The sequence below is a fragment of the Triplophysa rosa genome, linkage group LG17, assembly GCF_024868665.1.
Source record: "Triplophysa rosa linkage group LG17, Trosa_1v2, whole genome shotgun sequence".
Classification (NCBI taxonomy): domain Eukaryota; kingdom Metazoa; phylum Chordata; class Actinopteri; order Cypriniformes; family Nemacheilidae; genus Triplophysa; species Triplophysa rosa.
The window spans coordinates 7,893,594-7,908,420 of NC_079906.1; the positions used below are offsets into that span (position 1 = coordinate 7,893,594).

Consider the following 14,827-nt stretch of genomic DNA (forward strand, 5'->3'; position numbering starts at 1 on the left):
CTTCTGCTCTGTAATTTTGCAGTCACTTCAGAGTTTAGTCAAACTATACTGCCACCAGTTTCACGAGGAAATGCTTTGAAGCTTGGTAACCCCTTAAATACATAAAAAAACATAAATTGTATACTTGATTCAATCCTTAAAATGATATTAGTGTTTGTGTAGCCGACATATTTTTGCACTTTCTTATAAAAGTTAGAAATATTTGAAAACTACAAAACTTTGTACAATTTTAATAAACACGAACTACTCACCTTAAGCTGTTATTAATATTGGTTAATAACTTATTAGTTACCAAGCTAAATTTCCCCCAAAACAATTATTATCAATATTATTAGTATACTTATTATTAGAATTATAAAAATAATATAAAAGGTCATAATAAAGATAGTTTAAATGCGTATATATCTGCATTTTATTTACGCTAAAGCTAAGGAGATCAAATGAGTGGTGTACGTGCGTTTCACCTGAGCCAGAGGCCTCAGCGCGCCGGAGCTTGCGCGTGTTTTCCTCGGTATCCCGGCATGCACCGCCTTATTTAGTGTTGTATCTCCGGGAGATGAGAGAGAGAGAGAGAGAGAGAGAGAGGGAGAGAGGACAGATACAGCCCTCTCCTCTCTACCCCGCCGATGAGAATAAAAACCCTGCGAAGCTCTCCACTCGCCAGCGTCCAGACAGCAGAACCAGAGCCGCTTCAGCCAATCAGACACATACTGTTTGTCAGCTTGTGTTTCAGGTAGGTGTCGTTTAATGTGCGCGGAGGCGCGGCTCGCATCCTCACTGCACCTGCTCGCGATCTGGCCGCTTACTGACACAAACGAGCAAAGGGATATTTGACCAATACCGTTGCAATAGATTAAGGTATTGATTCCTGAAAATAGCCTACTATGCCACGTAGATTATTTAGTGCGCCGTTTGGCACTTGCTGTAAAATTTGGCGCTGCTTGTTGCGTATTTTCAGACGCATGACAGCATTAATCGACTGGAATGATCGGTGGCCGATTATTGTGTCTGCAGTTGTGAAAGTAACCAGAGATGGTGGTCCAAAAGGGTATTATAATGTAAGATCACACGAAGAAAATTGTGACATTGAACACATGACATTGACGCTGCTACAAATAGCGCGTGTTTGAGATGGTGAGTTGTGCAGATCCTGGTATAGATCATTCATGTTTATTCATCTAGTATATACACTATATTAGAATATAAATATTTCCTTTTTATAGAATGTCAGCTTTTATTTGACAAATGATTGCTTTTCCTCAGTTATTGACAGATGGATTGTTTCGGACACGTGCTTTCGGGTTTTTTTGCTGTTCATTTGATTTCAGTGAAGTAAGTTGGCGCAACAGCGTCCTCTGTTCTCTATTATTATTATTATTATTAATATGATCTTGTTTTAAATGTAATTCATTCAAGTGGTGGTTTATGTCGCTGTAATTGTTGCGCTGTCCGCAATGCAGGTGCTGTTTATGATCCTGCTCATTCTCACGTGTATGTGTTGATGTGATTTGGCCAATGAGATGCTGCCACGATAAACATTGTGTTTTTTTATTCTCGCGTTTGTTATCATAATTGTTGTTTCTGCAATAAATGCTTTTAATAGTAATACAACTGTGGTAAATAACTTAATAATACAAATATTTGTATCAACCTGCTGTTGTTGCCAGCACAGTACAGTGCATCATATGTCATCATACAAGCTTACATCATACACTATGTAGTGGGTGTGACACTAGGGCTGGTCCTCTCCAGAGCACTACATGTTGGTTGTACGGTATTTGCCTATAAAGTGACCAGGATGTAGCCAATGTTTAATCTCCTATAACGCTGCAGTTCATAGATTATTAATGCAAGGGAGAGATAGAGAATTTTGAGGGCAGCTGTTACGAGTGTGAGGACGACACAAGAGATAGTATATGTGGGAGGAAGAAACAGTTGCGTCTTAATGTCAGGGGGATTCTTTGTGTCTCATGGAGCAGGGCGGGGGAGGCCTCACCCACTGACTTGAAGGGACTAACATCAGTCAGAACAGAGCAAATGTCAACGTAATGTCTACCAGCACACAAATAGCTCCTAAACAGGAATGAGGGAGTTTTTATGTTTGCTGTGGAAGATTTCTAAAGGATGGTCAATGCTTCCGATGCATTCATTTACGGTAAGCAGAGGCGGTGTACTCTCTTAATGACAACTTTTAGGTATACTGCATATAAACAGCCTGTTGGTGTTATAATGTGTATAAGTATCTGTATTATAATAAGTATCTGTTATGGTTGGCTTTGAAAATCACCATTTTAATGGAATTTAAGGATGCTACAGCTAAGATTATATGTCAAATGTGTGGCCTGTTGAGTTGTGAGCTTGAATAATATATATTTTTAAAGGTTTTGTATCATGAAAGTATAAAAATAAAGATTTTTAGCAGTTTAAAATACACAAGAAGTGTAACATTTTTTAGACATCAATATAAAGAAATAAAGTTTAGTGAAAATTGTAATAGCCGATAGACAATTTCACAGATGATTGTGTAATTCTCATATGTTAATACCCAATTAAAAATTGAGTCATCATTTTATGACGTCATGCTGGTGCTGGGAAGATCTTTTGTTTCAGGAAGTGCTTGTGTGGTTATCGTGTGTGACATCATCACTCTGCAATTGTTCATTAATATTGGCATAGTGTCATAGACATACAGTCTCCTCCATGTCCTTCATTTTTCTTTATTCATAAATTATTCAATGTTGTTTGCCCTCGCAGATGAGCTTAGATCTTTCTCTCTTTCTGTCTTTCTGTTTTTGTCCAATCTAACTTCTGATATTACAATGAGGTAGCAAACACTATAGAACTGAACTTTAAAATGTATGGAATTGAATTAAAAATATAAGGATTTGAGAGTGTTGTGTTTTATTAGTGTAGTTTATTACGGTGTTCACAATTACACCTCTGTTGGCAACTGCATTGACAATTTTGGCTGCTTCTTTCTCTCATTTTCAACTTGATCTCTTTAGAAGAGCTTGACTATGGATACACATTGCACAGTGTATCCATTTCAGGTTTTCATACATGCATCATATGTGCTTTTTCCAGAAACGTTTAATGAGAATAATTGTTGTTTCAGTGTTGATTTTATGGTCCACTTTATGAGCCAGACAACATGAATCAGATATGGTAAACAATGTCATCAATAATGCATTTGTATGTACGTTTTGTTGCAAAACAATGTTGAACCAATTCAACTTACATTTACATTTATTCATTTGGCAGACGCTTTTATCCAAAGCGACTTACAAGTAGGAGAGCATATGAACATTTTGTCAACACGCTAGTTTACAAGGCCATGTTACAAGGAGGATTTCAGCTGAAGCAAGCAAGGGAAAAGAATGAACAGCATCCTTTTGGTTATGTGACTATAGCATTTCTTTATATTGCAATTTCTTTTCAGCGTCCTGTGGGTGCGGCCAATTCAATTTCCATATCATGATTTGCGAGGGAGATGATTCTTTCATTCTGAATTTCTTGCCGATTTTTATCTTTGCTTTTCCTTGTGCTGTAAATGCTCATGTTTTCATCCCTCTGTGTTGGTTGTAACTAATGTACCTTATGAGTGGAAAAGTCAAGACACAGACAGAGAGAGAGGACATGTGAGAGGGAAGAGAGCAAGCGAATTAATAAAATAGTGGGACTGCTGTCTTCTATGCCGCACCCAGCGTGAGCATAGTCTGATATTACTCATTCATGCTCATATGCTTTTCATGAGTTCCACTGAGTGGCATCTTCACTTTTCTGCCATCTTTTTAGCTACACTGTCCCTTTACAAAACACATGGCTTCTTTTAATGTGTTTAAGGCATCTTGTGTTTGCGACATTTTCAACGAGATCTCATGAGAAGAGATGGACTATTTAAATGTGTTTACAAAATACAGTACATTGGACTAGGTCAAAATATGCTAAAAGTGAGTTTTTCTTTCTCAGGTAAAAAGCAGATGTTCTATCAACCACACCCAAACAGAACACATTTTCCCTCACCACCACCCATACTCTACTATACTATCGCACTTATATTTATATTTTCATATTTTTTCATAAATCACTAGGGGTGTAGCGATACGTTCAGCTCACGATTCGATACAGTACACGATACTGGGTTTACGGTTGTGATTGAATCACGATAAAATAATTGATGAATCATTTTTAAAATAAAAAACTTGACACTCAAATGACAGATTTTCCCTACAACATTAACAATTTTTAGTAACATTTGTTATTTTGTTAAAGAATTGACAACATTCAAGCTTTAATTCAACCGTCTTTATGTAAACTAAGAAAAACTGAATAGATCTGTCACAGAAAAATAAAACTGAATTTTAACATTAAAAAAATGTTTAATTGTTGAAAAAATGCTGTTTTTTCATTTCTTGTGAAGTGATAGTTTTGGAAATACAAAGCTATACTACACTGTATTCTGGACTATACTATACTGTGCAATACTATGCAATAGAGTGCCGCAGGGCCAACTCGAATCTTTACAAAACAATACTACATTTATTAATTTTGAAGCGTAAATACAATCTGCCAATGTAAAAAGTAGGGGTGTGATGAGACACTTATCCCACAAGACGAGACAAGATTTTTAAAGAAATCCTTAATGATGAAATATATAGGGAAAATAGTCTTTTATTCACCTTAAAAACACAAAATGCAAATGTAGGCATTATAAAATCAATGTGTACTTTATGAAACAAAATAAACTTCTATTTTAATTATATTATGCAGTAATAAACAATATGTAAACACTGCAAAATGTTTTGTCACAAACTCAATTGACAGGCAGTATTTGCACTAAAATGATGCGTTCTATTTTCTTAACAGACGCAGCTTTTAGTTAAAAGCTGGGGTTGTTTTCTCTATATGCTTTTGCATAGTGCTCGTGTTAGCAGAGCTGGTGATCATATCACACTGTCAATCCTCCTTCCTCCACTGACTGAACCCTCATAGCCTTCAAAGAAACAGTTAAAACTACATAAACACATCATGTTTTATGCTTACATTGAACAGAGACAGATTATCCGTTTTTGAAGAGATTTGTCTGTGAATGTATTTAAAATAACGTAATGTGAACTTGCAATTGCTATACTGTACTTGTGGTACAGTCAGCTGCTGTTAAGCCGCGCACTGCGCGTTCCCAAAGCGCTGCTGGCAGCACGAACCGCTGTAAACACTAGAGCTTATGCGCGGGGCGCTGCAGACGCAAGAGGTGCGCGTGAACGTTGAAACCCACCCCCCGCGCGTGAACGTTGTTATCCGTCTAGCGTGTGTTTACCTAGAAAAACGATGGGAAATTAGCGTCGCGGGATGGAAAATCACGTTGTCTATGAATGGCCGGACCGGTCGTTGTAGCTCACAGCACGCACATACCTTGTGCAGTTATTAGCGTGTTCTGTACAGTAATGAAAACAGGTCACACCACATCAAAATGTGTACTCACACAAATGCTCCCAAATATATTTTGAGGTCACACAGGTTAAATTTAAGTAGCATTTGCGACAAAAATGTTCGCAATTTCGAGCCCAGCACACCATCATGCCAATCCAGTACCTCAGAAATGACGTATTTTTGTAGGTTAACCCGGAAGTAAGTGCCGCGCTGGTTCCCTCGACCGAAAGCCTATGCATTTTCCCCCATAGACTTTTGGAAGGTCGCAAAAAATAAGATCTGTGATTAACAACGGTTTATGATGTTTACACGTTTTGTCTATCAAGATCATCTTTACAAATGAACACCACATTTGTTACATTGAAGCCGCAATACAATCAGCAGAAGTAAAAAGCTAACATAATGCTTTAAATAGGCTGAGGTTGCTCGATATCAACGTCACCAACACCAAGCCTCTCGCGAGACACATCGGATCGAAATATTTAGAGCTTTTATTAACCACGGACCTTAATTCAGGCATTTAACCAGAAACCTCCTTACTTTGGGGCGTTGGAACCGGAAGTGCTAAAATGCTAACTCGCTACTTTTGCATACAAAAACACTTCATCCCTGCAGCACTCTGTACTATGCTATATTGGAGCTCCGTGTATTACTGCTATTGGACATTATTCCTTGAAAGCGCAGTCATGTGTACTTGCAGCATATGCAAAACATAGTTCCTTCAATTAGACCAGATAACTCATTTTCACTTTACTGTATACTGAAGTGAATGCAGCATATAGCGCTGCAAACCCTCAACACACCCTTGAGGGATTCTCATATCTCTGTGTTTTGCCATCTTCCCTTGTTTATCTCAGAATGGCTGGATTTTTACATTTATTTTGTTTCATTATCATGAAAGTAGAACGTGCACCCAGAGGAGAGAGCCAGCGTTATGATTCTCTGTTAATAATTCAAACGGCTTATGAAATGATAAGCAGTTTTGACTATTTTAAAGGCTTTCTTTAGATGTTGTAAAGACAAATTATTCAAAATGATTTTTTTCCTGGTAACGCAGAATTTTGTTTTAACCAAGCGTTAAATTAACCACAACTAGTTGTGCAATTGTACTATTGTGGAAGTACATATTAGGTCTAGGGATAAAGGGATAGTCCACCCAAATAGTAGGAAAAAGTATTATGTCATTATTTTTTTTGTTCTGTTGAACACAAAATGAGATATTTTGAAGCATTTAGGAAAGCAAACAGTTCTAGGGCAGCTTTGACTACCATTTAAAATTTTCCTACTATGGTAGTGGATGATGTCCCAGAAATGTCAGTTGCTAACATTATTCCAAATATCTTTCTCTGTGTTCAACAGAACAAGAGTCAGAGAAAGTGTACAAAATATTGGAAAAGTAAATTTACCATTTTTATTGTAAATATATCTCGACTAACTTTATAATTAGATGTATTCAGATCTTTTTTGAAAGAATTTTAATATATGACCCCTTTGGGAGAGCACCAGGCCGGGGAAGAACCCTGAGCAATACAATGTCTGTGGAAACTAACCTTCTCTCTAGCATTGATCACCATAAATCAATACATCTCCACAGACTCTCCCTCTCTCTCCTCTTCATCTCAAAGGCATTACGTAATGTCAGACTATAATGGTGTCATTAGCTAAACATAGCCTCTTTGTCCTCTCAGACACAGGGACGATCATTCGGATGAGATTGTGACATCCGGAGTAAACATAATTTGATTTCTGCAATGTGTAAGAGTGTGACATTGCTATTACTGTGTTTTTCATTGCATAGGTCTATGAGTATTATCTCCAACAGTATCTTGACTTCATGTGTCAGCCGTAGCACATTTACATGAATTTGCAGCCGTTTTAGGCTGTAATTGAGTCATAACTGGCATAAGGCTGTCTGGCAGTGAATCTTAGTGCTTCACAGGTCGGTATGTGATCAGTATTTTCTGCACTTGTATTCACAGGTGTCCTGAGCTACTGTGTGTGTGATTGAGCGAGTGAGGTTATTTATACATGTGTGTGTGACCGTATCTCATCACCATGGCCTCGGCGAGTGTGACCTTGGAGAATCAACTCCACAGTGCGCAGAAGAACCTGCTGTTCCTGCAGCAAGACCATGCCAACACGCTCAAGGGTCTTCACGACGAGATCCGTCGCCTGCAACAGCACTGCACAGGTACAAACACACACACACACACACTACATCAATTTACTGAACACGATCATGTTGTGATTTTAGTGCAGCAGAACTGCACAGTTGGGTTGGAACGAATCGAAGAAAACTGGATTCAAAGTCAGATCGGTCACACACAGTCACCTTTTGACCTATTGACCATTTTAGTAGATGTAAACAACATTGGTCCAGAAGCACTTCCTGTTTCAGTTTTTTAACAAACGTTAGAACAAAATACAACCAAAGGAACATTTTGAGCTGAATCAAAATGTCAAACAAATATTTTTAAGACTTGATTATATATGTGAAATAAAAAAAGCTGAAACAGGAAGTGCTTCCGGACTAAAATGGGCTGTATTAGTATAAGTTTAATGATGCATGTCTTCATCACTTTTGGTGGTGTTCTTTTAAAAACGAAAACAAAACATCTTATTGGTAACTTAAAAAAATGGATGCCCATGTTTAGCTCAATACGGTCCCGCTACTAGTCACCTGCTGCTAATAGTGTGAAATGGTTCCACGGGATTATTATTGGTCCTGTAAGAATACATTTCATCTCATTCCAGATGGCTGAGCCCTCATTTAAGATTTCTCTTCTTCAGTCTCAGTGGACATTGTTCCCAACACTTTCGCTTTCATCTTTTGCCATTTTGTCTTTAAAGGCAACATGGAATTAAAAGCAACCCTTTTTGCACAACTTATCAGTGCATCATATTTCAAATAAAAAATATTTCATAATCCTTAAAATGTAACTTTTAATTCTCATCTGAAACCACTTTTGCTGGATTTTTTGCTACATTGGTGAGCAAAATAATAATAACTTCAGTCGTCTTTGTCTGTGAAGTTTGCTTTGGTGCTGATATGGTGTTAAAAAACAAACAAATAAATAATTAACTTCAGTCTGACTGATCTATTGAAGAAATACTGTATGAGGTCAAAATGTTGTAATATAAAAGTTGGTCTCTATGTAATTATTTTCAAGTGATTTAAAAAATGTTAATAAATATTTTATAGATAGTTGCTGTGTAATAAGCAGAAAAATGTGCCCTACAAAACCAGTGTAGCACGGCAATATTTGTAGCAATAGCCAACAAAACATTGTTTGGGTCAAAATTATAGATTTTCCTTTATGCCAAAAATCATTAGATTATTAAGTAAAGATCATGTTCCATGAAGATATTTAGTAAATTTCCTACCGTAAATATATCATAACTTTATTTCTGTGAGTGGATGCAGCAAAAAAAAATGGCCTGAAAATGGCCGTCTACAAACTTCACTCCCTGCTGCTCGCTCTTTGGGAACTCAGGTTTGGTATCTATGTAAAGCTTAGAATTTCTGCTTTCGGGTTCATCTGCTCTCCATCACATTCATTACAGTGGTAAGTCAATAGAGAGCATTAAAACAAACCTGTTTCTTCTTAGCAACGGCCGGCTACAGCGCCTCTGATGGACATCTTTAAAAGCGATTTCTCAATATTTAGATTTTTTACACCCGCAGATTCCAGAGTTTCAATTAGTTGTTCCTCGGCCAAAAATTGTCCTATCCTAACAAACCACACATCCATAGAAAGCTTAGTTATTGCATGATGTATACTGTACATCTCAATTAGAAAAATGGACCCTTATGACTGGTTTTGTGTTCCAGGGTCACATATATGCAGCAGTCATCATAAAAACAACCTTTTTCATTTTGTTATAATCCAGACTAACTGTATTACATTTTAATCAATCCAAACAATTGATTAAACAAAGTTCCGCCCCATATTACAGTATATCCAACTGAATATTTGGTAACAAGTCCCAACATGCTCTCTATTCCCATTTGACTCTTTCCTGCTCATGTGTTTCTGTTCTTATCCTGTTTCAGGTGATGCCTTGTGTCATGTGATCTTCAATGTTGTCATTTAAAGGTGATGCTATGTGCTGCCAGTCTAACATTTGATCTCTCTCTCTCTCTCTCTCTCTCTCTCTCTCTCTCTCTCTCTCTCTCTCTCTGTCCACTCCCCCTTCTCTTCTGTTTCACAGATCTCACATATGAGCTGACAATGAGGAGGTCTGATGCAGGCGGTGAGATTTCTCAAGCACATTTTACCTGCATGTCTGTGTTCGCACTTGCATGGGGTCAAAACAATACAGTTATGCAAGGGATCAACTGTGTGTGTGTATCAGGTGTGTGTCGTTGCTACGACACAGTCAAACCACTTTTTAGTAAAACATCAACCTGTTACAAACAATCTCTTACAGCCCAATGGACAGCCCAAACATATTACCACAAAAGGAACACAGAGCTGGAGACTTAAAAAATGCTGTTGTCTCTGTCTCTTGTTTTGTCAGTCTCTATATTTATCTTGCACTATGTCTGTGCTAAATTTGCAGCAGGTTGTAAATTAGACGCTTTGTTTCTGCGTAGAAAGAAAGACTCTGTGTTCCTCAGCGCACATATACCACCATAGCCTTGTCTTGTAACCTGGCAACCAGCGACCCACCCACCCAGCCAGCACACACACACACACACACACACACGCACACACACACACACACACACACACACACACACACACACACACACACACACACACGCACACACACGCACACACACACGCACACACACACACACGCACACACACGCACACACACACGCACACACACACAGACCCCCTGCTACACACGCACAGGGACTCATACCCCCAGCCTGCCACCCACCCATCTATATGATATATGTTGGGCTTTCAAGCTCAGCCCAAATACACAATGCTCGGGTGAGACATTTATGCATCTGATTGCTCAAGGCAATTCCCACACACATGCAGTATCCAAGCAAACCACTTAAACACTCTCTGCTGTTTAACACTTTAGAAATTCTTGTTTTTAAGAAATGCTAAATTACCAGAGCTTTGTAGAAATACAACAGTCATTATATAGAAATATGACTAACCAATCGAAACAAAATATTGTGTATTATTTCTGCATAATTCATTTGTTGTAGACTGGCGTAGTGCGAGTAAGCCCGCACACATTGTCATTCGTGTTGTTTCACGGGGCTGATGCCAGCCAGATTGCAGTCCAGCACAGGAAATGAGACTATGAATGGCCACACTAATACTGCACTAATGCAAGAGGTTAACGCATCATCTGCAACCTGCTGACTGCACCTCACATCAACACACTCCTGTTCCTAACAATAGACACAAAACTAACAACCTTCAAAAAACTCTTGGAAGCTCATGTCAAGCACCAGATATTCTCCTTACTTTAAAGATTAAACATCACTCTTTAATGTTAATTCCATAAATTCTCATTGCCCATTTAAACCCAGCTCATTACACTCTTAATGGATCATGAGATTCATGGCACATGCAACATTAGCATCACTATGAATCCAGCATGCTTAGAATGGTTTCAGATGAATGCACTCTTTCATACTGAGGCTGTAGGTCTGATCTCAGCTACAGTAGATCTGCCCGAGCGTGCTGCATTATGGCTGACCGGGTTTGTGTATGGATGTGATGGTGACCTCATTAGCTGATGTGGCCTTTGCAAAGGGGTAATGAGATAGTCATGGAAAGTGAGAGAGAGAGTCAGTCTGATAAATGAGCTCACTCTACATGTCTAGTTTAATAACTATTAGAGAGACCACATGAACGTAAGGTTTTTAAGGTCCAGTGTTTGAAATTTAGTGACATCTAGTGGTGAGGTTGTGAATTGCAACCAACGGCTCACTCCACCCCTCACCCCTCCCTTTAGAAGCACTATGGTGGCTAACGCAGCACTAAGATGGCGTTATGTTTTTGCTTCTTTGCCGAAGGAGATAACGTATTTACCAAATGCGCTCTGTAGAGCAGTTTGTCCGTTTAGGGCTACTGTAGAAACAACATGGTGAATTCCATGTAAGGGGACCATGTATGTAGATAGAAATAGCTCATTCTAAAGTAATAAAAACAATGCTTCTTTACGTAAGGTCTTTATACACCTCTGAAGACACGGTTATGTAGAGTAGGCCTATTGCATTTATGTGAATAGATCCTCCAAGCAATTACACACTGGACCTTTAATATGAAAGATCAAGTGTGTGAACCTAATTTGATATGGGAAAGGTTTTGCATTATTATTTTACGTATTTTGCACAGCTTTGGAATAACAACAGCATAGTTTGTGCCATAGCAATAAAGAGGACAAATAAGAGAGAGAGAAAAGCATCCTCCCATGTGTAACATTGTTTAGACTGTCTGAAAGCTGAAGGTCGGTAAAGACGGTCACAGCGATTCCCTCACCCTTCATATCCATTAGTGCAGTAACATGAGATAGGATCTCTCTCTCTCTCTCTCTGCCGTTGTGTCTGTATACACCCTCCTCGCCCCATCTCAGCCCCGCCCTGTTTGGCTGTCAGACAGATGTCTTTTAAATGTAACCCACAGTTAAGAAATGTATAAGGCTAATATAAATTAGCACAGTATATGTTTTATTCTTTCAAATGACCACATCAATACAAACTGTAAAGAAGAATGTAGATGTGCTATTACAGTCTGTATATCCAGCTAAATTCATGGAGAAATCAATAGTATTTATGCTGAGCTAGACTCAAGAGCTGTTCCCATAACACTACAAATGCTTTCTGTCAAAGCTGGACGCCGGCTCTTGAGGAAGGACTGAAAGAGTTGCTAAATAAGAAAAGGGTTTGATGTTTCATAGCCATTAGCAGTTTCTCAGGGGTAATAGGTTTATGGATATCTGATTTTCAGCTCACTGCTGCCCTCTAGAGACGAATGGAGATTGTTTCGACAGTTTGCAAAAAAGTATTTAAAGGGATAGTTCACCCAAAAATAAAAATTCTGTCTTCGTTTATTCAAACCTCATGTTGTTTTAAAACCTGTAAAGAAGATATTTTGAGAAATGTTTCAGTGGTTTTGTGTCCATACATGGAACGTCAATGGAGGCCAATGATGTTTGGTTGCCAACATTCTTCAAAATATCTTCTTTTGTGTTCTGCAGAAGAAAGAAAGTCATACAAGTTTGGAATGGCATGAGGGTGATTAAAAGATGAAAGAATTCTTGTTGGGCAAACTATCCCTTTAACACACTATTTTTTATCTAACACATTAGCTCTGTTTCTTTTCCGTGAGATGCCTCGCTGTTGCTTTGTAAAGCAGAATCTCACAAGTTACTGATTTGGAACAATCTACATAGGTGTGTGGATTTATTCTTCCACAGAACTAGTGGCATTGCATTCTGGGATTGCCTTCTCAACAAAGAATAAAGAACAGGAGATGCCACCTCACTTAAATTGCTGCATATATCACCACTTGTAAAAAAGTGTATTTGACATCATTCTCTCTCTCGCTCTCTCTCTCTCAGACGATGGTGAGGCCCGCTGCAGAGAACTGCACCAGCGCTGTGAGGAACTGGAGGCTCAGCTGAAGGCTAAAGAGCAGGAAAACACAGAGCTCCTGCGGGACCTGGAACAGAAGAACGCCATGATCTCAGTGCTGGAGAACACCATCCGTGAGCGAGAGAAAAAGTACCTGGATGAGCTGAAGCTGAAAAGCCATAAGTTGGCCGTGCTGTCTGGAGAGCTGGAGCAGAGAGCCAGCACCATCGCCTACCTCACGTCCCAGCTCCACGCTACCAAAAAGCGCCTACTCGCCGGGGGCGCGTCAGGCTTGAGCCCCTCCGTCAGCCCTGTTGGCTCTTTCAAACCAACCCCTCCACCTGCTCCTGCGGCAACTGGAAACGAAAAGGACATCCGCCAGCCCGACACCCCTCGCAGGCGCATGCGCAAAAGTCTTTCGCAGCCACTGCACTCCGAATACACAGAGCTGTATCGATTGGGTGCCACAGACGGCCGCAGGCTGGTACTGAGAGATTCAGTCGATTCCATGCCAGATCCCACACCCTTCCTGCAGGCCAGAGAGCCAGCCGCCCACGCAGAGTCGCAACCAGTGGTTCGAGAACGCCCTGCTGTAATCCCGCCCATTGCTTCTTCGGCCACACACCCTGCATCATCCAGCCCCTCCCACATCCCCATGCCCCCAAGCCCTAGAAATAGTCCTGCACGGGAGGTGCCCCATGCTAACGCGCATATAGGAGTAGCACATCGGATCCACCACTCACCCTCAGCCGGTGGAGGTGCAGCCCGGCCACAGGCGGAGGTGGAGACCCTCGCCGTGGACCAGGTCAATGGGGAGCAGGTGGTCCGCAAACGCTCGGGGACGGACAGGACTGTTTAAGACTCATGCACGCATTTAAACATCTCCGAACACAGATAGAAGTATATAATAAATATAGGCGTGTTAAGACCAATGCAGTATATGCAGAACTGTTTATGACTGTGAAAACATACAAACGGCTCAAATCATCAATGTACCTCTGACAAAAACACACCTGTTATTACGCTACAGATGTAAAACAAATAACTAACCAATACAACAGCACAGCACAACCCCCGGAGACGTGAACAACACACTGGAACTGTTAAGACTGTTATTGGAAATTTCGAGCGAATATGAATGTGTTTTTAAGAGAAAGATGGAGAGTGCGGTAAGAGCTACTGTACGTCCTGCTTTTGCTGCTTTTTATGCAACAATGTAAAAACAGACTTTTGTTCACGATTGGTTTGATATCTTATTTCTCTCATCTCAGTCGAGGAGAACTGTGAGCATGCCAAATGTTTTTTTTTTCTCGTGCCCACCTGAGCATCTTCGTTGCACTTTGTATTGTTCGTTTCTGTTTGTCTTTGATGTCCCATTCAGTTTGACTCCAGATGCAAAACGCGTATATTGCCAAACTCGTCATTGCCTGCTGATTTAATATGCTGGGATGCATATTCATATCTACTCATATTTATTCATGAGCACTGCAGTGGTACTGAAATCTCCTTGAGCTCTCCTCGCGCTCTCGCTCGCATATCTACAGGCTAATGTGAAGAGTCTCGATGCTCCTTATTAAACACCTACTGAAATCAAAGAACAAACGTCTCAGTCACTTGTGTTTCTCTTGCTTTTGTTAATACTGTAATATTCTAAACGTACAGTATGTTTAAGGATAAGATATTTAAAGATTATTTAGGTTAGAATATAAATCACTCTTAATGAATGCATTCTTCATGCAGATACAAGGTCATATACGCTAGTGTTTAAAAGTTTAGGGTCACTTATTTTTTATTTATATTTTTTCACATTTTAGAATTATAGTAAACTGATAAAATATATGTACC

At 39.5% G+C, this 14,827-nt stretch overlaps 1 protein-coding gene across 3 annotated transcripts; it reads left to right on the forward strand.

Annotated features, from left to right (window-relative positions):
- The first annotated feature begins 547 nt into the window (after nt 1-547).
- ccdc92 (coiled-coil domain containing 92) lies at nt 548-14,619 on the forward strand. 3 transcript variants are annotated; one of them, XM_057357323.1, is made up of 5 exons: nt 764-1,134; nt 1,980-2,155; nt 7,410-7,621; nt 9,643-9,684; nt 12,970-14,619. In XM_057357323.1, the coding sequence occupies exons 3-5, from the start codon at nt 7,486-7,488 to the stop codon at nt 13,839-13,841; spliced, it is 1,050 nt and encodes a 349-aa protein (XP_057213306.1). In that variant the 5' UTR covers nt 764-1,134; nt 1,980-2,155; nt 7,410-7,485; the 3' UTR covers nt 13,842-14,619. The 3 variants fall into 3 exon arrangements, with proteins under 3 accessions (XP_057213304.1, XP_057213306.1, XP_057213305.1); XM_057357321.1 differs by lacking the exons at nt 764-1,134; nt 1,980-2,155 and adding an exon at nt 548-733 and having other exon boundaries at nt 12,970-14,618; XM_057357322.1 differs by lacking the exon at nt 764-1,134 and having other exon boundaries at nt 1,410-2,155.
- The last annotated feature ends 208 nt before the right edge of the window (nt 14,620-14,827 follow it).

Excerpts from the sequence above, each read along its gene's own strand:
- ccdc92 (XM_057357321.1), top strand. The coding sequence starts at position 7,486 with ATGGCCTCGGCGAGTGTGACCTTGGAGAATCAACTCCACAGTGCGCAG. Across the intron at positions 7,622-9,642 it reads CCTGCAACAGCACTGCACAG|ATCTCACATATGAGCTGACA; the intron begins GTACAAACACAC and ends TCTGTTTCACAG. Across the intron at positions 9,685-12,969 it reads GAGGAGGTCTGATGCAGGCG|ACGATGGTGAGGCCCGCTGC; the intron begins GTGAGATTTCTC and ends TCTCTCTCTCAG.